The following is a 24,686-nucleotide window of genomic DNA, read 5'->3' on the forward strand; positions in this document are numbered from 1 at the left end:
CGCAGGGGAGACGCGTTTCCATTCTGGACGATGAGGACAGGCTTCGCGGCGAGGTGATGGAGGCGTGTGCGGGCCTGAGAGATGCCCTCCCTGGGATTTCGTGAAGATTTTTATTTTTTTTAAAGATTTTATTTATTTATTCATGAGAGACACAGAGAGAGAGAGGCAGAGACACAGGCAGAGGGAGAAGCAGGCTCCATGCAGGGAGCCCGACGTGGGACTCAATCCCGGGTCTCCAGGATGACGCCCCGGGCTGCAGGCGGCGCTAAACCACTGAGCCACCCGGGCTGCCCGGGATTTCGTGAAGATTAATGCCTTGATCAGAAAATCGAACGCGATCACTACTCTGGTTCTGTTCTGTTGTCAAAGTTTTTCTGAATCTCTCAACAATGAAATGTCAGAAAACAAAACAAAACAAAAAAAAACAAACACAGTGGAGGACGGTCACGATCAGATCCTCCACATGGAAGAGGGATGGAAAGGCCCGTTGGTCTGTTCGGTCTCCCGGCAGGATGATCGGATCTGAGGTCTGTGCAACGGATCATGACCGTTCCGAGTCAAACACGTGCAACGTCGCCACCATGACTTAGATCTAAATTAGAATTTTGGTGAAGAGTCCTGGGATTTGAGATCTCAGATGAATATAGCAGGATACGGTGAAAAATCTCTTCCACTTATTTTCCATCTGCCCATTGCCCGCAGCCATCCTCCCCCCAGTCTCCATCTGCGTAGGGAAGCAGATTCACATCCATGTTCTAATTTTGCCCTTTTTCAACGGGAGTGGTGGCTTATTTTTACATACTGTTCTACAACTAGCTTCCTTCCCCCCAGAGATCTTAAAGATCTTTTCACATCGTACCTAAGAGAATGTCTCCGTTCTCTTTATGGAGCTAATAGTGCTGCCGCTGTGTGGGCGTGGTCCTCGTTGGCCCCTATTTATGGAAACCGAGGCTGTTGGCTTCTCTTTTTCCTCTTTGCCCCCTGCCCTCGGCCGAGGCGTGGGGGACGACTAGCTGCCCCTGGAGCGGCGCCGAGATCGGCCAGGATGGACTGCGGTGTAGACTCCAGCCTTGCCCTGTGACTTGCAAGCCGTCCGGAGACTCCAGAATTCCCCGGCTGCCGGTGCGGGCGTCGGGGCGGGACGGGACCCCTGGTGCCTCCTGCTGCACCGTCCTCCCGGCACCCTTGCTCCGTCACGTGGCCTCGGTCTGCATTTTGCTTATTATGAACGAAGTCAGGCTGCTCGCCCTGCGGAAGGCTCCTTCTCTGCGTCTGAGCTGTGCCTTCGCCCACGGACTTCCTCTCTGGTTCTTACCCGCGTCTGGGGGCCGTGTGTGCGCCCGGGCTCTTTCCCGCGGGAGTCACGCGCGTGCTTCTTCCTCGCTAGTCTTTGTCTGATGGTCTTGCATGTGCGGTTTCTGCTGCGTGGAATTTAATGTTTGAATCTATGAGCTGAGGCTTGGGGTTCATGGTTCCAAGGGTCTCTGACGTGCCCACGTCTAGAGGAATTGAGGCTTCGTGCACCTGGACGGCTTCATCGTCTTACAGTCGACGTGACTTAGACCCTCTCCTATGACAGCCTATGTGATGCTGCAGGTTGTTTTCCGCTTGGCGACCCGGTGGCTTCAGCACCATTGACGAGACCTCCTTTCCCAGCGGCGTGAGGTGCTGTGAAGGTCTTTCCTGGTGCGTCTCTGAGCACATCTGGATCTGGTTCTAGCCTCTCTGCCGGTGGACGATGTGGTTTATTTTGATGATGCAAATAGACTCTAGGGAGCTCTGGGTTCTAACAGCTCTCCCCACTGCTGGGTGTTAGATCTAGTTTTTTCTCTCTCTGTTTTGTGGACACGTGACCTCTCTGTACTTATAAAACAAAGTTGACTTTGACGTATCACTGTGGTGTTGGCCGTCGTTTTAGATCGCGGAGGTAACCTCCGTCACCGTCGCTCACAGGAGCGTTGAAGCCTGGTACTCAGCCGGGCGCCTCTGGCACCGTCGTGAACTGTTCTGACGTTGTTGGGGCTTCCGAGAAAACAGCTCAGCTCTCCTTTCCTGGGTTTGGTATCCGTGAAATTTCCAGGCCAGAACCCCCAGAAAGTCACTCCTTGGCACACTGTAAAGGATAAGATGCATCTGGTAAGGGAAGATGGAAGTTTCTAGTTTTTGAGGCTTATTTCCTCTTTCTTAAATCCAAAGAGGGAGCTGGGGCCAAAGCTCGTGAGGGCCTGGGCAGTCGGGCGAGGCCTTGCTGCAGCCCCTGCAGCTCGGGGCCCGGCGGCCGGCGTGTCCCCCGCGAGGGCTGCCCGGTGCCAGCTGGGCCTGGAGCCGTGCGGCCCGAGGTCGCCCTCCAAGGCGGGGGAAGGAGCCGGCTGGTGCTCGGGCAGGGGCCCTGCGTCCCGGGTGGGCCTGCCCCCGCGGACGACCTGCCGCTGCGCCCTGCACCAGCCACCCCTCCTCTGTTGGACGCGCTGGTCTCTCCTGCTGGAGGGACGCTGCGACAAGCCTGTCCCACCGACAAACCCGGGGGCCCGAGCTGGCCGCGGCCCACCTGCCAGCACGGAAAGCACGCCTGGGCCGCGTTGTCCCCTGGCCGGGGAGGTCCCGGCTGCTGTGCCTGCCGCGGTGGGCCCGGGCCCGCGCTGGCCTCCGCCTCCACTGTCCTGAGCTCCCCGATCTCCCGCAGGGGCTCTCGTGGCCCCGGGCCCGAGGCGGCCGCCAGCGAGCAGGTGGTTCTGGGTGGCCGGCGCCCCGGGAGGCGGGGGTGGTGGCCCGGCCGCTGCCTTGGCTCTGGGCTCCCCGACCGTCGTCCCCCGCAAGCACGGAGGAGGGTGCCGGGGAGCAGGACGCCCGTGTCTCCCGGCTGCTCCGTCCTGGCGCCCTGCCTCCTGCGCCCCCTCGGCTGCGGCAGCCGTGGATCACCCACCAGCACGCCCGCCCCTGCTCTCTCGGGGACGGCGGGCCGTGTCCACAACGGTCCGCTTCTCACCGCAGTTCTGGGCTTGACCCGTTTCTGCGGAGACCAGGCCGTGAAGTGTGTGTTGGGTCGCGACATCGGGATCCCAGAGTGTCAGGAAGAGCCGGAGACACTTGGGCGTTGAGCCGCAGCATGAGTAGTGGGGCTTTCAGCTCTTTTTTTTTCTCTACCATAAAGCTAACTGTAGGCGTGAAATGGACTTGGGGCCATCAGGATGCTTTAGAACCGATGCTTTTCTCCGCGCGCAGTGTTGCAGCTCACGCCCTCTCTGTCTTACAGCTCAACAAGCAACAGCTGCAGCTGCTGAAAGACCGCTTCCAGGCCTTCCTCCACGGAGAGACCCAGATTGTGGCCGACGAGGCATTCTGCAACGCCGTGCGCAGTTACTACGAGGTAGGGCCGAGGAGCTCCGGTGCCCAGGGCTCCATCCTCCCCTAACAAGTCCCTGACCCTTCCTGTCCCTGGGAACTCCCCGGGAAGGCCGCGCGTTCTCAGCCTTTGCAGTTTGAAACTCTAATTCCACAGCCCGGTTTCCAGAGATAAACAGAACTGGAGATCAGTCACTTTTGAGGAGAAGCAAAATGTCGGGGAGACTCTCCTGGGGATGGCTGGTTGAGCTGAGAGGCGCCGGCTTTGGGTCCGCGCGTCTACATGACCGTTTTTAACCAGGATGTCAGCAGTTGTGCCCTCGGGTTCCCCACGCTCTGTCCCGAGGGCTGGTCCCGGCTCCTCGCGGGATGAGTTGAATTCTGTTTCCGTCCTGGAGGAAGCATCCTGCCAGCTCCTTGCTGTGTTCTGGGTTTCCTGGTGGTTCGTCAGGAGTTCGGATCACCCCCGAGCCCCGCGTCTCACACTTGGTCGTTCACGGCCTCGGCGAGTTGCCCAGACTTCCCTTTTCATTCTGGGCGTTTCAGAGGCGCTGGGGCAACGCATTCCTTTGTGTCGGGCCGATGGTCGAGGTCTTTACCCGCAGGAGCGGGACGTGCCAACTCGTTAGACGCGTAGAAGGGCGATGTGGATGCAGAAGGTCAGAACCTGCCGACACGGGGGATCTCTTTGCGTGAATTACCAATTACGTGATTGACGTGAGTCTCATGACAACAGGGACCTTGTCGGCCTGGATCTTGACTCAAAGTACCTTCGGCAGGAGACCTCACCAGGCTTGAGGATAGTATTTTTAGTATTTTATTGCCCCTAAAGTCAGTCTTGCAAGGTGAATTCTTGCCCTGGATTTTACCAGATGAAATACAAGGGCCTGTGCTAGTGTCACATAATGTAAGAGGGGCCAGAAACCTGTGTTCAGGGTGAAGGAAATGTGGTTCAGGAAAGTAATTTGTGTAAAAAGATGTCATTTTATTTATTTTATTTTTTTAAAGATTTTATTTATTTATTCATAGAGAGAGAGAGAGAGAGAGAGGCAAAGGGAGAAGCAGGCTCCATGCAGGGAGCCCGAAGCGGGACTCGATCTCAGGTCTCCAAGATCACACCCCAGGCTGCAGGTGATGCCAAACCGCTGTGCCACCAGGGCTGCCCGAAAGATGTCATTTTAAAAATAGCCCATTTTTGGTTCGGGTGGATGTACCGCGGCCCCTGGGCACACTCACATTAGGGAATTGAAACCGTGTAAGGGGAATGTGTGGGGGCTTGCAGTACTCTGTCTTCCATTTGTGTGTGAGCCTAAAATTATCCAAAATAAGTATATTCTAAAATAATAAGCATATTAAAACCCACAACGTGGGGCGACTCAGTCCGTTAAACGTTGGACTCTGGATGTTTGGCTCAGCTCGTGATCTCCAGGTCCTGAGATCAAGCTCCGCGCTGGGCATGGAGCCTGCTTTAAGACTCTCTCCCTCTCCCCATCCTCCTCGTCCGCGTGTGCTCGTGCTTCCTCTAAAACCACACGTAAAACATAAAACCCAACATGACATGGCCACGCTTTCACAGAAGGCACACGTAAGCCGTGCCGGGGTGAAAACGCTGTGACCGTAACGAGCGTCCCCTTGGCATCGCACGTGGGGATCGCGTCCTCCTCTGCGTGCCAGACGGGGAAAGGTGGATAAACTGAGGCTCTCTGGTCTGGAACATAACGCGTGTAGGTCATTAGAAGGAGCAGGGGAGGCCGAACCTGGAGACGGGTTGGGTGGTGTTGCGTCCGGGAGGTGATCCCGGTGCAGCGGCAGGGCAGGGCGGGCTGGCGAGGACAGGTCCTGGAGCTCTGCCCTGGACGGTGACTGAGCATTTCAGGATCTGCGTCACCAGGACTCAGACTGTGTCCGCCCCGTAGGTGGCCAAGCGATGAGATGATGGTTTGCTGGGAGGACTAGGGAGAGTGGTGAGAAGCGGAGCGGCGGGCGGGCTGCCGGCCGAGGGTTTTCCAGTCTTCCCAGCGACTGTGTCCACCCTGTCGCTGCGCAGCCCCCGGCGCCGTGTTACGGTCGGTGACCATTAGTAACGTGTTCGTGGAGACCACGCTCCTGATTTACATTTGGGAGTCACTGCCCTGGTTGGTGCTTGAGCTCTTGAATAAGGACATTTTGTGGATGGATGTGGGGGGAAACATTTGCTTCTCCATTTTTTTTTTCCTCCCGAGTCTTTTCCATTTATGGATCATAGTTTTCTATGCTTTGCGATGACCGTGCAGCGCAGGTGGTCCGTCTTGACTTTACGTGGTGTGTTTTATGGCTTAGTAATACCTGAGTTTTTTCTTCCAGCGTCTCTGGTAGAGAGTTCAGATTTTACCCCCAACTTGCAGAGGCAGGAACTAATGCTCACAGGTGTGGAATGACTCGCCTGGTGCTATGTATTTGGTAAGCGTCTGAATTAAATTTGAATCTAGATTTTTTCAGACTCATCCTGATAAAGTGGTTTCACGGCTGCCTTCTTGAACGCACCAGTGTCAGGTGGTGTGCCCGGAGCACGCCGAAAAATATTTTCATTCCATAGAATCAGCCTTTTAAACAGACTCCTCAATTTCATTCCTAAAATAAGAATTAGAATCTACACGGCTGATTAATAGCAGAGCTGAAAAAAATCTCTTTCCGCTAAAGCTTTTTGAAAAGTAGATTCTTGGGTTCCACTCAAGCCTGAGTCAGAATTCCTGAGGATGGAGCATCCGAATTTTGAACTTTTAGTCTCGGTGACTTCAAATCACCCTGTTTTGCAAAACATGTGGAACTAGATGTTATAATTACTGGAAAAGGTTTCCCCGAAGGAGCCACTGCGTGCCCCACCGCGTAGCAAAACATGCGTTCAGCAAATACTGGCTAAGTGAATGAGGATCGAAGCGCTCGTTTCTCTATGTAGAAATGGTGTATTTTGTTCATTCCTCTCCCCCCCACATCTTTTTTCTAAAAGTATTGTTTCTGAAAGTATGGGATCTGTTTTGCTGTAACTGTTCTCATTCATGGTTTGCTTCTTCAGGGATTCCCAGCACGGTTGAGCTTCTGTGTTCTTGCTGGTTTAGAATCTATGGTCCTGTGGTCTATCTTCTTACGTCCTTTGTTGGATATTTTGCTGGTAGCTAAATACGACTGTTTTCAACTGTTAATCATCTTATCAGTGGCAGCATTCTCACGCATTAAGTTTTGTAGCTTTTAGCTGTGGTGTCTGTCATTACCATTAGAAATGGCCACAAAGAAACCTAGTAAGTGTGTATTACCAATAAAACAGTGTATCTTCGTGCTCTAGGAACACAAGTTCTCCCAAAGTCTGTAGGCTACTGATTTTTTTTAGCTTTTTAAGATTTTTTTTTAGCTTTTTTAGCATTTAGCTAATATCATAAATGCTATTTTAATGATTTTATGACGTCTTTTCCAGCTCGATTGTATGTCTATTTTCTAAAGACAATTAAGAGTTACCTGGGTGTTCTTAATGGGTTTAACTTCAGATATTTGTTTTATGTCACTTTATCACTTGGGATCTCCATTATAGGACTTTAAACATTTTTTTTTATTTATTCATTCATGAGAGACACAGAGAGAGGCAGAGACACAGGCAGAGGGAGAAGCAGGCTCCATGCCACGAGCCTGATGTGGGACTCGATCCCAGGACCCCAAGGTCACGGCCTGGGCCAAAGGCAAGCACCCAACCGCTGAGCCACCTGGGGATCCCCCTCCATTATAGGACTTAAAATACACTTTTGCTCTACATTATTTGACTTAAAACATCTCTTCAAGGTACATTCGCTACCCTAAAAGGTAATTTCTTTCAACCAGATCAGGACAGGATTGGATTCTGGTAGTACGTGATGCCCTGTCCGGGGTCCGTTCACGTGCCTTTGTTTTAATAAGTACTTAGTGAGCACTATTCAGTATGATGTGTGTATCGTGACGGTAACAGTTTTTATTTGACAACGTAATCTTTATCACATGCATTTTTTTAAGATATCATAAATTTGGCTTTAATGTCGGCCTGTAACGTACTAAGAATAAGAAGTCTGTTTTTGGTGAAATTTTACCAATCTTCGTCCCCATAAAGTCCAGCATAATCAGAAAAAAGGTGGACCCGAAGTCTAAACCGCCTAAGAAGGCAGCCACCATGGTACAGAGGGACCCGAATAGGGAAGGAAGTGGTAGGTAACATAGGTAGCTACCCAGTAAAAGTCAGCACCTGGAACCCTGACGGTGTTACGGCTGCTAAGTGGTTGTTAGATTCTGCTGTACTTTATTTGTATTGAAAATTTTTTCCTCCAGGAAAAAAATGTGTGTGTGTGTGTGTGTTAACAACCCCATAAGTAACTTCCTATCTGGAGGAAGACATGAAGTGGGCATGAATTCTACAAGTATTTGGCTTTTTCCTGGCTCTCTAGATGCATCACACACACGTTTTAGTTGAGGCAACTTCAGCTGATTCTGGGAATGGGGGAAACATCGGTCTTATTGCAACGTGATACTTTCCAACGTGTTCTTCCCCTCGGGTATCTGCTTGTTTCACAGAAATGAAGTGGACTTTTAAAAATGTAAACAAAGACAGTGTGATTCATAACAGATACCTGGGAAAGTAAATGTCCTTTCTCAGATTTCCAAAAGAATATGCAGATGTTTACTAGTTGCTTTTCAGCATAACAAACATTCAAGTTCTGTTAGCATGCAAAAAAAAAAGTTGGAGTTTTTTCTTTTTTCTGGCTTTTGTTTTGTTTTGGTGGGTTGACTTTGTTCACAGCTTTTCAGAGAAGGTGTGATTTTCTTATTTCAATTGTTTATGTTCTCTTCTGGTTTTGACAGATGGATGAGGGCTGCAGGGGTGTTTGGTGTTTAAGAAATTGCCAAAAATGTATTGACATTAGTCTCTCTCCACCATCACCACCACCATTTGCTTTTCAGATTTTCTACTTGTTAATAAGACAGAATGAGGGACGCCTGGGTGGCTCAGCGATTGAGCCTCTGCCTTCGGCCCAGGGCGTGACCCCGGGGTCCTGGGATCGAGTCCCGCATCGGGGTCCCCGCAGGGAGCCTCCTCTTCCCTCTGCCTGTGTCTCTGCCTCTCTCTCTCTGTGTCTCATGGATAAATAAAGTTCTTTTTTTTAAAAGGCATAATAAGAATTATTTCACTAAACTGAGTTTTTTTCAGTGTTTCTCAAATTTCATATAAATTGAAAAATTTCATCTCAAAATACATTGAACTCTAATTTTGACCCTTTCATTGCATACGGTAATTTAAAAAAAAAACATTTTTGAATTCTGGGACTCAGGAAATTTCTACTTTATTAAAGAACACTTTTAAGTAGAATATTGTTAGGGAATTAAATAACGAAGGAAATTTGCTATCCTAAAACTGTTAGAGAAAATACAATATTTTAAAAAGAGGAAAACAAATATCACCTTTGATTCCACAACCTGTAACTCCTTTTAACAGTTTAGTATTGCTCTTTAGCACATGTGAAATTGAAATTATTTGAATTTTTAAAAATACTGTGTCATGAACATTCTGTAACAGCAAATGTCCTCCATAATCATGGCTTTGAATAGCTGCACGATAGACTATTAATTTAAAAAAAAAACCGACTCTAATTCTGTTTAATTTCCTTCTTGTTAGACATTTAAACTTTTCCATTTTTAGCTACAAAAATGCTGACATGGTCATTCATGCTCATTTACTTCTGCATGTGCATTACCAGCTGACCTGAAATGAGCACTATTTACTTTTTTTTTTTCTTTTTTTCTTTTTCTTTTTTTTTTTTTTACTGTTTACTCTTTATACGGGTCACTAAACCGCCCTCAGCAAAGGCACTAACGTTTATGGTACTAAAACTCGGAGAGTGCCATTTTTTCCCTCCACACTGGTGTTAACGTAAAATAAATGCCAACTCTTAGGGTCACTGGCTTCTAGTTGTAGGGAAGCTTAACACTCCGTACTGGTCATTCCTGGTTCTTTGTGAGTTACCTGTTCATATGCTTTGCCCATGTCTCCATCTGAAAGTTCCTTGAAACTATGGTTTATAGGCCTACCTGGGTGGCTCAGGTGGTTAAGCATCAGGTCACGGGTTCCTCCTCTGCACGCGGCCTCTTGCTCAGCAAGGAGTCTACTTGGGATTCCTTCCCTCCCCGGCTCCATCTCATGCACGCTCACGTGCGCACGCTCTCAAAGATCCTAAGAAATATATATATACTGATTTATACGTGTTCTTTATACACCAAGACGACTACTAACCCTTTTCTGTGCGGTGGTTCCTCCACTTCCTGGTCTGGTGGATTGAAAGACATGTTCACACCCCAGATAGGGGCTGCACCCCGTTCTGTTTGCTTTGAATTCTCTGGTTCAGAAACCATGGGTGGCGGCGCTTCCCCCTGGCGCTTCCACTCGCCTCCACCTTCCAGCGCCCACCCGTCTTGCGTTGGTGGCCCTGTGAGTAGAGAGCCGATGGTTGGTGCAAGTCCTGTCCTAGCTGTGGACCTGCTGCTTCATCCGCTGGAGGCGGGAGAGAATCTCAGACTCCTTGTAATTGCACGAGTCTCTGAACGGTAGTTCGTGTCTTGCGACTCCTCCTTCCTTTGTCCTGTATGGTCTCGCGTCTCACCCAAGATGGAAGGAACAAAGGAGCATGGCTTGATGCTGTAGTAATAGGAGGAATTTCTGGGCTGCGGTTTTGGATGTTTATACACACCTATTAAAACTGTGTCGGACCCCAGGGAGCTTCATTCAGCCTCTTCTCCCACGGGAATTAGGGAGGGATCTGTTCCAGCTTCCTGGGACCGGCAGTCAGTGCTGTATCCTTCCTTTTACCTTTTGCTTTCCTGGATATTTTACCCCAAATCAAAGTATGTGCTTAAAAATTAAGTGCAGGGGCATCCGGCCGGCTCAGTCAGCAGCAGAGCACGTGACCCGTAATCTCGGGGTTGTGAGTTCAAGCCCCACGCTGGGTGCAGAGCTTCCTTCTAGAGGGTTCACCTCAAGGCTCGACCTACTGTGATGGTCCAGGCAGGGGTGACAGTGACATCAGGCCTGGAACGAGAGCCCTGGAGATAAAGACCCGCGGAACAATGGGGATATATTTGGTGGTTAGAGATGAGCCTCTGGCCTTGATCATTATCCCCCTCGACCTTGTGTTGACCTCAGTGATAAAATTCAGTTACTCATAATCAAAGAAAAGCAGTCGCTTAATATTTGATTTTTCAAATCTGAGAACCTTTTAATGGACTTTTAATTACTCTTTTTTAGAATTGACATGCACAACCCGAGTGTTACTTTCTCTTGCGTGTGCCAACTCCACGGAGAGAGGCTGAGAGGTCCACATTCACATATTTTGATGAAAATTTCTTTATCCTTTTACTTTGGGATAGAAAGATTTACTTGTCCTATTCCGAGGGATGTTTGACCCGTCAAAATTTTTCAAGGTTTGAAATACCGCCCTGGAAAGGGCCTAGTTTTTCACAGTGCATTGGTGATTGCTGAGTAAGCCAAGACCGGCAGCCTGGGGCGGGAGGGTCTGAAACGAGGTCAGCACACCCGGAGATGAAATCGTAGCCGGGAATGCGGGCCGAGGTTTTGAATTTGCATCGAGCTCTGCAGATCACATCGGGTCTGTCATTTTCGGTGTCTGTGGTCTCATTTCACATCACGTTTTCTTGGGTCGGAAGGCTGGCACTTGCAGGTGGGCGTCTGCAGGAGTGTAGCAGACGTGTGGTCGCGGCCGGGGCTCCCGTTGCTGTTTGGGGCAGAGGCGGCGCTGCCCGTCGCTGTGTTTGCAGGGTTGGCCTCCTGCCTGACGGCGTCCCTTTGGGGTGAGGGAGGCTCCGGACTTTCTTGCTGGCCGGCAGCTGAGGGAGTCACCTGGAGCGTTTTCCTCCTCTTCACCTGATCTGGGAAGGACCTGGTGGGTTTTCCGGACCCCCACGCGGCGGCCGAGGCGGGGGTGCGCCCTGCGTCTGCGCTCTCCTCTCCTCCTGCCCCCGACGGCCTTGGGCGGGGCGGGCTGGGCCGTGTCCCGCGGCCGCGGCCTCCCTCGGGGCTCCCGGGGCCGGGTCAGCGCCGCCTCAGCCCCTCGGCCCGGGCGCCCGGGCTCCCCTGCCAGCGGCACCGGTGGGCCTGTCCCGGGCTCGGGCTCCCGCGTGGCAGGGTCGTCTCCGGGGTGATGGGCCCGCGAGCCCGAGTCCTTGGCTCCTCAGGGCCGTGCTGGCGGCTGGGTGTTGGGCGGCAGCCCCGCGGTACGGGTCCGTGGCCCTCCCGGGCGTGGGTGACCCCTGGACGTGCTTAGGTGACCGGTTCCCCGAGGCCGGTGGTGCACGGGCCACGTGAGGGTGCCCCGAGGTCGGCGCGCTCCCCGCTGCCAGGCCGGCCTTGCGCCATCGGGCTGCTGGTGGGAGGCGGCCGTCCCGTCGCCGGTGCCCCGGGGCTCAGGCATCCCCCGTCCCGGGGCCACGCCCGTCCTCGCCGGTGTCCCGAGAAGCGGATGGCGGAGCCCTTGCCCCGCACAGGGCGTGACACCGGGGAGCGCCGGCCGCAGCCCTCCCCCGCCTTCCTGTGCCACCTCGGCCCGCCCGGCCCGTCGCCTGCAGAGCACGCGGCGCCACGGCCCCCACCATCGGGCGCTCGAGGCCGAGGCCAAGGTCCGCCGTGCGGCTGCCTGTGGGGTGGGCGAGGGGAGCTTCGTCTCAGCGGCTCACCTGCCTTCAAAGCAGCTTCATTCTCCGGCGGAGGACAGCGGCCTGGACGCCCTGCCGGCCGCTCACGAGGGCCTGCCGTGCGCCGGAGGCCGGGACAGAGTCGCTGTGCGCGCGTCGGCTGTCACCAGCACCGCGAGGTGCCGCCCGCTGTGCGCTCGGGCCGGGGTACGGGCGCTGCCCCGCGAGCGCAGCCGTCCCGGCGGGAGGCCCCTGGAGCGCACAGGCCGAGGAGCTGCGGTGAGTCTGGGCGCTCGGCCCCGTGAGCTCAGGCGAGCGTCAGGCCTTCCGTTCACCGGCCTCCGGCCCAAACGTGGCATCTGCCTCCGCGGCGAAGGCGGCCGCAGGGCGCAGGAGCGCTGGTCACCCAGCCCGGCGCGGCCTTGCTTCGCTTTTGCTCCTGACTCCAGCTCTGGTTGCCTAAGCCCCGCGCTTGGCTCCGGGAGTAGGACTCAGGGCCTCGAGAACACACGCGGCTTCGTGGCACATAGTTGACTGCAGCGCACTCGAAATGCCGCGCGGGTTCGTGAGCTGCGCAGACACGCCAGACCTCGTGTTAATGAGTCGCCAGGTGCACGTGAATCTCTACAGCACACATTTGTTTTGTTTTGTTTTGTTTTTTAAGATTTTCTCTATTTATTCAAGAGACATAGAGGCAGAGACACAGGCAGAGGGAGAAGCAGGCTCCACGCAGGGAGCCCAAGGCGGGACTCGATCCCGGGACCCTGGGGTTACGCCCTGAGCCAGGGGCAGACACCCAGCCTCTGACCCACCCAGGCGTCCCCACACATTTGTTTGTAAAAATATTTTTGTAATTCTTTCAGCAAAACTGCTTTCCTTCATAATCTTACGAATCCGTGTCTCAAAACACGACCCTGGGAAGGGATTCAGAGGCTTTGCCCACAGCCCGAAAGGCTCCTGTCCCCGGAATGGTTGGAATCTGACTCGCAGGACGTGCGAAGGCCTCGTCACAGGGAAAACAGAGTTGAAAGCTCAAGGGGGAAAGGCAGGCAGAGACAACGGTGCTTCGTTTCCGTGGTGGAGACGCGGGTTTCACGCCCTTTATCCTCGTGACTCCTCCCCACTGCGTTTTCTTCATCTGTAAAACGGTGACGAGGCACCTACCTCCCGGGATCGTTGACGATTAAACCAATTAATGATTTTTAATTGCTAAGCACGGCGCGAAACGTGCACGGCTCTTACTACCTGGAGCGTCGCTTTCCCAGAAGTACCTGCCATGTGTTTTGCCCAGTTCAGCACTTAATCCGTGTGACCGTGTGGCTGCCGCCTAATGGGAAGCTCGCCGGGAGCAGGACCCCGAGGCCTCGTGCTGCTGAACACTTAGACGCCACGTAATCGGTTTGGAATTGAGTAGCTCACCCGATAAGCACTTACTGAAGCGCTGATCGGGATCTGTCTTAAGTCCTGGCAAGAGAAGGGCGAGAACGGCGGGGTCCCTGGACCCCGGAGTCCGGGTGGTGGGCAGGGGATGCGCGGGCCTGTGGGCGACACGGACACGCGGTGCCGAGGACTAGGGCGGCTCCTCGACGGCCCTCGAGCCTCCCACGCAGGCCCAAGCCGACCCGGGCGGCTGGCGGCGCCCTCGACGTGAGAACATCGCGCCCGTGAGGTTGACGTCCCGTGGGCATCTCCCGACCGGGAGGAGCTGGGGCAGGCTGGGCCGTCACGGCGCGTGGCACGGAGGGCACTGCGAAGGGTGCCTTGCCCGTGGGCCCCGAAGCGCCAATGGCTTGACAGAGCGTGTCCTCCGGAGGCGCCGCTGACTAGTCAGGGCGTCCCTTCCGTGTAGTTTCAGGCCTGCGAGTCGCAGGACGGTCCAGCCGTCGGGCCAGAGTCACACGTGCTCCACCGTGTAGCGCGTGGACCGAGGCATACGGTTTACAGGGGGCGAGGTAGAGGATCCGGAAGGTTCCTCGTGCGATGGGGACACATGTTTGTCCCATGCCTTACGCTCTCTCCGTGTCCGGGTCCGTTTAGGTGTGTGCATTGTGATAGCATTGATGCTGCGTGTCCGCGTCCCCACCTGCGTCCCCAGGTGTTGGCGCGTCTGCCTGAATCACATTCAGCAGGGGACGCACTCCCGATTCTTCGGTGACTCGGTGTCCTGGCGGCCGCGCGCATTTATTATCTCCCGAGCGGCTGACACTGGCTCGCTGGGCGGGACGCCCTCGGGGCCACACTCGGATTCGCCTCGACTCCCTCCAGCCGCCCCCGCTGACCACGTGCCATCGGAGCGGCCCTCCGCTAAGGTAGGGGACTGAGTGCGGGTGCCAGCCTGACGTCTGGGCGGCATCTTGGTGGTCGTAGTTGTCGGGTGCAAGAGCTCCTTTTTGTCCCGAGACGGGAGGTACAGGTTTTCACTTTTTATTTATTTTTTACTTGTTTTATTTATTTTATTTTTACGTTTTTACTTTTTAAATCACAACAAATATTTGCGGAGAGAATCTTTCTTTCCCTGATGGCCTTTAATCTTTACATGACTTTTTGATAAAACGGTAAGCGATGATTTTCTACCTTTGTGATATTTTTTTTCCGTCACCTTGGACTATATTTTATCCTTCGTATGCTACCGGGTTTTTAGCTCGACTAGTTTTTTTTTTTTTTTTTTTTCCTGTTCTGAAAACGCTATGTCACGTAGGCCAGGATGGGAGGGAAACCCCCCTGTGCTGTACTTCCCTCATGAAACCGCACGCACCTCTAGCGGAGCCGGGGTCGGCGTTCGAGCGTGAGCGCTGTAGATGCACGATGAAGGGTCCTTCCAGAGCCCGCGCGCCGCGGAGACTTCACCTCGGCGCCCTGCATGTTGGGAAGAACAAGTGGGACCCGCTTCTCCTCCTCTTTCTGTGCCCGGTAGCCTTGGTGTTGAAGACTGGCTTCCCTCGCAGGGCTGGGGGTGGCGTGAACTTGGTCGCCCTTGGGTCCTCGCCTCATGGAGACAGTAGATGGCTTGCAGGAGCTGGGGAGCCGAGGGGACACGGCCCGCCGGCCCCACCTCCGTCGGGCTGCCCTTCCCCCCCGGCCCCCTCGGCTGCCTTCCTCCCTGCCTGGCCCTCCTCCTCCCACACTCGAAGGCCTTGGCTCCATGACCTTGGCTCTTCCCACGGATGCAAACGGGGCAGAGTCCTTAGAACAGAGGAATTGGTACGCTGGCTTCTCTTTTTGTTTTTTTGTTTTTTCCTCCACCTCTTCAAAATCCGTACACTTGGGCCGGCGTCGGGGAGCCGTCCCTGAAGGTTGTACTGTTGAAACAGGACGTGGCAGGTGATTATTGTAGATGCAGCAGGTTGGAGGTGGAAGCGAGAGCGAATGCGCCCTGACCGTAGGTTCTCTGTCAAGTTCTGTGTGAGAAATGAGTTTGTTTGCTTCTGCTCCCTGCGGTGTCGCGGGTGCGGTCAACTCCTTGGCTCCCCACGCTGTCCTGACGGGGTAGAGTCCTTGGCTCTCGGCTACTTTCTCTGATCCACGGTGTTTCCAATCTTCTCCTAAGTGCTGTGGTGCTTGGGTCACACGGGGACCTGCTTGGGTTCCCTGCTGGCTGATAGCGTTGCCGTAGTCCATTCAGGCTGCTAGACTAGAACAGAACACGCAGGGGCAACCCGTAAACAGCAGAAACGTGTTTCTCGATGTTGTGGAGCCTGGGACGCCCCGAGGTCGTGGTTCTGGCAGAGTCAGTGCGTGGCTGGCAAGGAGCTACTTCTGGCTCGTCCACGGTGCTTTCTTCCCGTGTTTCTGTAGGTGCAAGGGGCTAGGGGGATCCACGGAGTCTTTTTCACAAGAGCCCTGATCTCATTCGTGAGGGCTCACCCCTCAGGACTTAAGTGTCTTCCAGAGGCCCCACCTCCTAATACCTAGGATTTCAGCCTAGGAATCTGGGGGGACACAAGCCCTCAAAGCACAGCACCTCGTTTCACTAAACTTCCTCATCTGTACTTGACTCGTCAGCGAAGGGGGGGAGAAGCTGGAGTTGCCCGAAGATCACACGTGCATCTTGCTTTCCATTGTCCTGCATCCTGTTGGCTCTTTCCACCCTCCTGGATCTGGAGAACGCTACTGTCCTGCAGGACTGAGCTCCCCATACCGTATCTTGTAGGTGACCCTCCCTCCTCTCCCCCTCCTCCTCTTCCTCCTCCTCCTCCTCTCCGTCCTTTGTCCCCCTTATCCTCTCACATGACTTTTCCACGTGAGAAGATCTATAGATGCGTAGGGATATGATGGGCAGCGTGGACATGATGGTCCTGGTGGTCAGACTAAGGTGCAAGGACTGAATTGCGTAATGACGGTCACGTAAGCTACACAAAGTTTCTACCTTAGTAAACCCTAAATGTGCACTGAAAAAGAATGTGGCACATACTACAGATAGATAGTATTCCGGTACTTTCTGCCCAGCAATTTTACTGCATGAGGAAAATGATCATCCTCTGCACAGTGCAGTCTTGAATTCAAGGCCCTTGAGCGAGAAGATGGTGAGATTTCAGTTGCTGAGTGTTGTATGAGATTTTCTGTAGTGGAGTGTTTTTATTCTTTATTATCTTAATGCTACTTCATTATTGTTAACTTTAGGGTATAAAAATTAATTACTTTTTCATTCATAAGATAACCTCCATATGGAAAAATCTAAGTATTATCTGGAAGCCAATTTATAGTCTCATTGGGAGAAAAAGTTTTTGCCACTTTTTGTCATGTTCTTTACAATCTTTGTAGAAAGTTTTTACGTGGTCGTACCCATTTAGTATTTTCAATTAAAAATTTAAAAACTTAATCCACAAAAACTACTTATGGTCTGTTTTTTTTTTTTAATTTAATTTATTTATGGTAGTCACACACACAGAGAGAGAGAGAGAGAGAGAGAGAGAGGCAGAGACCTAGGCAGAGGGAGAAGCAGGCTCCATGAACCGGGAGCCCGACGTGGGATTCGATCCCAGGTCTCCAGGATCGCGCCCTGGACCAAAGGCAGGCGCTAAACCGCTGTGCCACCCAGGGATCCTGGTCTGTTGTTTTAAAAAAAAGTCTTTGTGCCTTTGGGACGCCTGGTTGGCTCAGTCTGTGATGCATCCAACTCAGGGTTTTGGCTCAGGTCATGATCTTGAGGTCATGAGATCGAGCCCCGTGTCGGGCTCCATGCTGGTCATAGACCCTGCCTGACAGTTTCTGTCTCTTCCTCGGCCCCTGGCCCCCTGCTTGTGCATGCGCTCTCCAAAAGAGAAAAATAAACTGTCTTTGTACCTTCAACTTACACATTTTTGAAGTTGCCAGACTATTGAGGCATTGCTACTAAATATGTCCATTTTTGTTTGTTTGTGGGACCAGACAGAGGAGAGGAGAACATTTCCTAATTAGGTTCTTGACAGGCTATTTGGGAAGTTAATGCAAGTGGTAAAAAGTGATAGGTGATGCCAGATACGAAAATAAACTGGGAATGTGTCGTATCCTCAGTTGAGAAGCATTGACTGTACGGAAGAGTTAAAAGGAGAGAGGATTTGCACCACAAGACGATCTTTGTTTTGTCCTTTAGCTCATTATGAATTTCCCTTCAGTGGCAAATGTTGTTGGTGATGAAAAGTCAGACACAACACGTGTGTGTTACAACGTCCACATTGAGCTTTCCTGCCGTCGTAGTGAGACGCCTGTTGACATTTCACAGAAACTGAACCTTCTGCGTGGTGTCGAGTGGCTGTAAATAGACACATGCTACTTCAGGCTTGTCTCATGTGAGTGTGTTGCAAACGTTGTGGGACCCAGGAAATTTAACAAAACTCCCCTACCCCTGGACAAGCAGAGCAGGACTGAATCCATTGTGTGCTGCACCCGCCACCTCCCGTATGACCCCCACAGGACCTGCTTATTGCTTAAGGCGCTGCCTCACCCTAGTCAAGCCGCTGGGCACACTCTAATGGGAAATCGGCTCATAACAATGTAACCCCGCCTTGTGCCCGCCAAAACTGTGACCTGATTCTGACCAAAATAATAGGCCAGCTCAAGTGGATACTATAGGGTAAAATGTAATTCAATCGGGCACCTGCGTGTGGACCTACATGACTGCAACTTTCTGCGTATATTATAATCTCATGGGCCACTGGCCCCTATAAAGCTGCTACGCCTCTTAGTCTCAGGGTCCAAGTCCCTGCTCCGCTGTGTCGGGTGCACTTGGACCCAAGCTCGAGCTTGTAATAAACCCTCGTGTGTTTGCATCGGTGTCGGCTCCTCGGTGGAAGGCCCGCCCCTGCCCCCCGGCCTCGCCTGCAGAAGGTGGCGCCACATCCCTGGAGCAGCGCCCGGCCGTCGAGCACTGCGGGTCGGGTGTAGACAGGTTAAAGGGAACCGCTGGGAGTCGTCATCGCCACCCAGGAGGCGAGCCTCCGCTGCCCTGCCAAGGGGCGGCAGGATCTTCAGCAGCCCCCTGACGTCCCGGCGTGGATGCCCAAGTGGCCGGCCCCCGGGTCACATCAGCGCCGCTGCCGTGGGCGGGAGAGCGTCTAGGAAGCACTGCAGCCAAGGCCTGTTTTTCCCCTAAACCTTTAGCCTTTGCTTTTCTGTCTTTGCTGTGGTTTTTGCGGAATGTACCACTGCCTCAGTGACTGCCGTGTCGCGGAGTCTGGGTGTTGAATTCTGTAGACAACAGCCTCAAAGAGTAAACTTGAACGTAGTAAACCTACAACCAAACCAGCAAAGAAGCCAGCACTAAAGTCTGGTTGTAGGAGACTTGGGCACGGCCACCAAGATCAGTGAGGAGGCGCCCGTAGCACGGTCGTAGTTCAGTTGGGTTTTGGCTGCTTTGGACAGGCCGGGCCGATGAATCTGGAGACTTCTATGAAGCGATATTTCTGTTGGAGAAGTTGAAGAAGAAATAGAAAGCCCGGATGAACTGCTGTTTGTTCATGAAGATAGTGAAGTGATGAGTCTGTTCGACCAAGACCCTGGGCTCAAATACTTTTACCACCCCTTCAAGGAAAAATAATTTCTCAATAAGAACTGTTCTGGAAATTAGAAGGAGTGCTTGGTTCTCTTTGTACAGTATCTTTGTACAAACCAATCTTGGAAAAAGATAAGAACAGAAAACCAAAGAGCAGTGTTTTTACATGGATACAAAGATCCTTGATCGAATATCAGGAAATACATTTCAGTGCTCTGTGTGTCCTGCAGCACGTGATGCCCTGAGCGGATGAATCAGGATTAAAACTGTTAATACCATACTGAGAAAAGAGATCATGATTATGTTAATGTAACAGAAATGGCATTATTACAATTCAACATGGGTTCAAGATAAAAAATGGGCACTAAAAAAGCTCTTGAATTTCAGATTATTCACAGAAAGTATTCCTCAGCCATTAGAAACGACAAATACCCACCATTTGCTTCGACGTGGATGGACCTGGAGGGTATGATGCTGAGTGAAGTGAGTCAGTCGGAGAAGGACAAACATTATATGGTCTCATTCATTTGGGGAATATTAAAAATAGTGAAAGGAAATGAAGGGGAAAGGAGGGAAAATGAGTGGGAAATGTCAGAAAGGGAGACAGATCATGAGAGACTCCTAACTCTGGGAAACGAACTAGGGGCAGTGGGTGGGGGTTGGGGTGACTGGGTGACGGGCACTGAGGTGGGCATTTGACAGGATGACCACTGGGTGTGATGCTATATGTTGGCAAATTGAACACCAATAAAAAATAAGTTAAAAAAATAAACTCAAATTATAATACCATAAAAAAAAAAGAAAGTCTCCTAGTTAACCAAGACTTTGAAGTTTTCCAAAGAAAATCAGGAGTAAGACAAGGAAGGATGTCACCCTGACTATCCAATGTGAAGTCCTGGCCACTGAAAGTGAGAAAAGAGTCCTTAAACTTGTAAACTGTCCCCAGTTGCAGGTGCTGTTTCCTGCCTAGACCATTTCAGGAGGAGCCGTAGGGAACCTGCTGGAACAGAGGACTTCGGGGTTGCCGGAGGAAAACTAGGCAGACCTACAGAAAACAGTCTTTTACTTCTTAACCGGGAAGATGGCAGGAGAAGAAAATCCTTCTCAAACATAAAGTACTCGTGAGACACAGATCCAGCCAAATGCTGTACGGCTCCAGGGGAGGAGAAATAGTAGAAAATCTCACTGAACGTAGAGAACACGTTTCTGGTTGGGGAGATCGGCCGCCAGCTCGTCCGTGAGTCGGGCAGGCAGTGCAGTCACACCCCCAGCAGGCCTCCTGCTGTGTCTGCTGTTCCTTGATACGGATCGTGAAACTACACGGAGAAGCAGGGGATCCGGAGTAGCCAAGGTTTTGTAGGAGAAGAGGCGTGGCGCAGGGGTCGTGCCCTGCCAGGGGCAGGGGGTGGAAGCGGGAGGGCCTGTTTGCTCCCCCGCTGTCAGTGCTGCCGTAACGGGTCCTACGTAAACCTGCGCGTGGATGTACGCTCGCTGGGCTCCCAAGGGGCGTTACAGACTTTTAATGAAATGATGGACTGATGAATAAACATCGCCAGGATAATCGGCCTCCCATAGGGAGCTAACTACTGGCATCTGTCCTCACACTCTGCACAAATACATTCTAGACATTAAATACATGTGCAAAAAGCAAGAACTTTGAGGAAAATGTAGGCAAAAGTAGAAAGGATGGCAGGTTTTTTAAGCCAAAGAAGGCACAAGCCATAAATGATTAGAAAAAAAAAAATTTTTTTTTTTCTAAAAGCAGAAATATTTCACAGGACAAGACAAAGTGGCAGGGAAGGGGGGTGGTTATAAAACAGATGGTATTACAGCCAACAAGCCTATAATGCACGTAGCCTTAATACCTGAAATACATATATAACTGCCCTATGTCTGTATGGAAAAGCAAACAGTCTCTGAGCAGAATGAGTAAAGAATATGAATAACAGGGGCGCCCAGGGGGCTCCGTGGTTCAGCGTCCGCCTTCAGCCGAAGCCATGACCCAGGGTCCTGGGATCGAGTCCCACATCGGGCTTGCAGGGAGCCTGCTTCTCCCTCTGCCTGTGTGTCTGCCTCTCTCTTTCTGTGTGTGTCTCTCGTGAATAAAAAAATAAAATCTTAAAATATGAATAACAATTCAAAATATAGGAGATCCTAGTGGTTAATAAACTGGAATACTTTCATGTGGTTGCTGTAATAGTTGCTACAAAATGACTTATATTCATTCTCCTAGTTTGGGAGGTTAGACATCTGAAATCAAGATGTGAGCGAGGTCCATTCTCTCGGGTCTAGGGGAGACTCCTCCAAAGCTGCTCCCCGCTGCTGGTGTCTTTGGGCGTTGTCTTCCCGACCCCTTGGATCCCGTTATTCCAGAGTCGACCTCCATCTGAACGTGGGCACCTTCGATCCTTCCTGCCACACCTTCCTGTGTCCCATAAGGACACTTATCCTTGGATTTGGACCCACCTGAAAATTGAAGATGATTTCAAGATCCTTAATTTTATTTATTTTTATTTATTTATTTATTTTTAAAGATTTATTTATTTATGATAGACCTAGAGAAAGAGAGAGAGGCAGACTCTGTGGGACTCAATCCCGGGACTCAATCCCGGGACTCCAGGACCATGCCCTGGGCCAAAGGCAGGCGCGAAACCGCTGAGCCACCCAGGAATCCCCGAAGATCCTTAATTTTATCTGCAAAGGCTGTCTTCAAGAAAACTAACATTCATAAGCTCCAGGGACTTGACATGGATATCAAATATATCCTGGAGCAATTGGACCCACTACAAAATCAAGAGATGATTAACATCCTACTAATCAAGGATATTCAGATTAAAATGAGATACTGTTTGTCTTTTAGTTTTACAAACTTGGAAAAATGAAATTTTAATAAGGATATAGGGGAATGAGTATATACATGCTTCTGGCTGAAGCTGTGAATCTTCGTAAGCACTCCGTAGTGCCTGTATCTTTTGACCTGGAAATTGAACTTCCAGGATATACTTTAGAGAAAGCTGAGCACAAGGAAGCTCATAAAGGAAGGTCCGTTGTGACATTATTTGAGATATTAAGAAGTGAAAACAGCTCAAATACCAATAAACGAGTGAGTAAGTACAAAGCATGACATCCATACAGTAGAATGCAATAAAATTGGTAAATCTTGAAGACAATGATCGAAAAAGTTGCAAAAACAGTTTGTATAGTTCTATTTATATAATCTTATTATATGTAGTGTGATTTTTTTTCTATTTCTATAAATAGATGCACATAAAGCTTCCTGAAATTAATACCACATTTCAGAATAAGGTTTATCTGGATGGCATATAAAGGGCTTCTAATTCATTTTTCTTAGGAACAAACACTGTAGTGGGGTGCATGGTGTTCTTCCAAATTCAGATCCTTTAGAACCTTAGAATGTGACTTTGTTTGGAAACACTATTTTGCAGAAGGTGAGGCATACAGGAGTAGAGTGTGCTCTACTTAGAGCATCCTTGTGTCCTCATAAGAGGAGAAAAAGGAGCTACGGCAGAGAGAACACCCACGAAGATAAACAGGGCAGACCTGGGAGTGGCCGGTTCGTACCAAGGCACTGAGGGTTGTGGGGAACCCCCAGAATGTGGAAGAAAGCGCGGACCAGGTTCCCTTTGAGCTTGCAGGAGGAGCCAGTCCTGCCAATCCCTTGATTCTCTACGTCTAGCTTCCAGAACTATGAGGAAGAAGAAAATCCTGTTGCAAGCCTTGCAGTCTGTGGCATTGTGTTACGTAGTTCAAGGAACTGAATGTGTCTCGGGTGTTAAGATTCGTTGAAGTTGCGTGACGAGTGCACGAGCGTTCTAAAATTCTAGCTCTTTAAAATCTTGCATCTTAAGATACTCAAAAGCAAACAACCCCCCACTAATTTGAAGTTCCTATGATTAACCTTTTTGATGTTGTTGAAGCACAAAATACATGAGTCCATAATTGTCGAAATGAGCGGTGCTCCAAATACGACAGATGGAATCATGGCTGATACTCCTGGTAAAACCCCTGCAGTATGTTTCCTATGGTCCATTAAGATTTTTAATATATATTTTTTAGATTTTATTTATTTACTCATGAGAGACACAGAGAGAGAGCGAGCGAGTGAGCAAGCAGAGACACAGGCAGAGGGAGAAGCAGGCTCCATGCAGGGAGCCCGACGTGGGACCCGATCCCGGGACTCCAGGATCACACCCTGGGCCGAAGGCAGGGGCTAAACCACTGAACTGCCCAGGGATCCCCAAGATTTTTTTCCCAAGATTTTTAATATTAAAGTGGGGGACAAACTCAACATCAGAAGAAGATGCTTGGCCGGTATCCACTATGGGAAACAATGACGCATCTCAACCTAGTTATTAAAAAAAGTAATTGGGCTCTGAGACATTCAGATGGACTTTGGGGTCAAATCCTGATGCATCTACTTAACTAATTCTATGGTGTTTAAGAGATTGTGGCTTGGTTTCGGTTTTCTCCTTCATAGCATGGAGATTCTGAATAATATGAACTGCATTGTGAATAGTCAGATATATAAAGTGCTAACCACCAACATTCGGTAAAAACTCAGATTGAAGTTTGTGTTACTGCTCACAGCAAGAACATGATAAATCACTATAATTCAACAAGTTATAGAAGTACGGTGGTTGAAATACTAGCTAGAATGGTTGGTATCGATACTACAGTAATAACCTTGAGGGTCCTTTTTTATTCCTGTATGTGGCAGTAGGTTTTGTCTAACTTGCTCTCAGTCTGTCTCACACTCGGCCCATCTTGCATGTTTTTGAGACACAAATGTAAAAAACCCACAAGTTTTGTGACTGTCTTCCCAGTTTTTCAGGGATTCTTTCCATAATTGTTTAACCTAAGGCTCTACTTCTGGTTTCATTTTATTCCATGATTGATGAAAGCGTTAAATTTACCAAAGAATTTAAAAGGAAAAAGTGAGATGCAGAAAACTGAGTTAAAAATAAAACAAGTAGAAATAATTCAAAAAGTTGTAGAGGATAGAAACTGTGAACCTAATAGAGTTGGAAATAAAGACACTGTCACGTATTATTTTCAGGTTAACTGTCATTTTTCCTCCTTTTTGAAGTTTTACCCCCCATTTCATATTACCCCCAACCTCTCCTGTGCTAACCATCTATTTGTTCTCATGTAGTTAAGTCTGTGTCTTGGTTTCTTTTTTTTTTTTTTTTGGCCCTCTTTGCTCAATTTGTTTCTTATATTCCACATCAGTGAAATCAGATGGTATTTCTCACTTATTTCTCCATCCGTGTCATTTTATTTTTATGAAATTTTATGATTAAAGGTTTTAATTTATTTGACAGAAGAGTGTGTGCGAGCATGTGTGCAGAAGCAGGAGGAGCAGGGGGAGAAACAGGTTTCCCGCTGAGCAGGGAGCCCAACACAGGGCTGGATCCCAGCACCCTGGGACCATGACCTGAGCCAGAGGCAGATGCCTCACGGACTGGACCACCCAGGGGCCCTCCTCTGTGTCTTTTTAAATGGCCAGATTTTATTCTTTTTTTTTTTTTTTTATGACTGAGTACTATCCCATTGTGCGTGTGCATACATGTACGCATGCCACATCTTTATCAATTGATGGGACACTTGTGCTGCTTCTGTATCTTGGCTGGTATAAAAAAAAATGCTGCTATGAATACCAGGG

At 50.5% G+C, this 24,686-nt stretch overlaps 1 protein-coding gene across 16 annotated transcripts in view; it reads left to right on the forward strand.

Annotated features, from left to right (window-relative positions):
• Positions 1-24,686, forward strand: part of CADPS2 (calcium dependent secretion activator 2) — a 454,201-nt gene that overhangs the window by 93,223 nt on the left and 336,292 nt on the right. For all 16 annotated transcript variants that reach the window (XM_072783288.1, XM_072783294.1, XM_072783296.1 and 13 more), the window contains one exon: positions 3,254-3,367. In XM_072783288.1, the coding sequence (XP_072639389.1) occupies positions 3,254-3,367 (114 nt within the window). Of the gene's footprint in view, positions 1-3,253; positions 3,368-24,686 lie in introns of those variants that run through there.

This window comes from Canis lupus, chromosome 18 (genome assembly GCF_048164855.1).
Source record: "Canis lupus baileyi chromosome 18, mCanLup2.hap1, whole genome shotgun sequence".
Taxonomy (NCBI): Eukaryota; Metazoa; Chordata; class Mammalia; order Carnivora; family Canidae; genus Canis; species Canis lupus.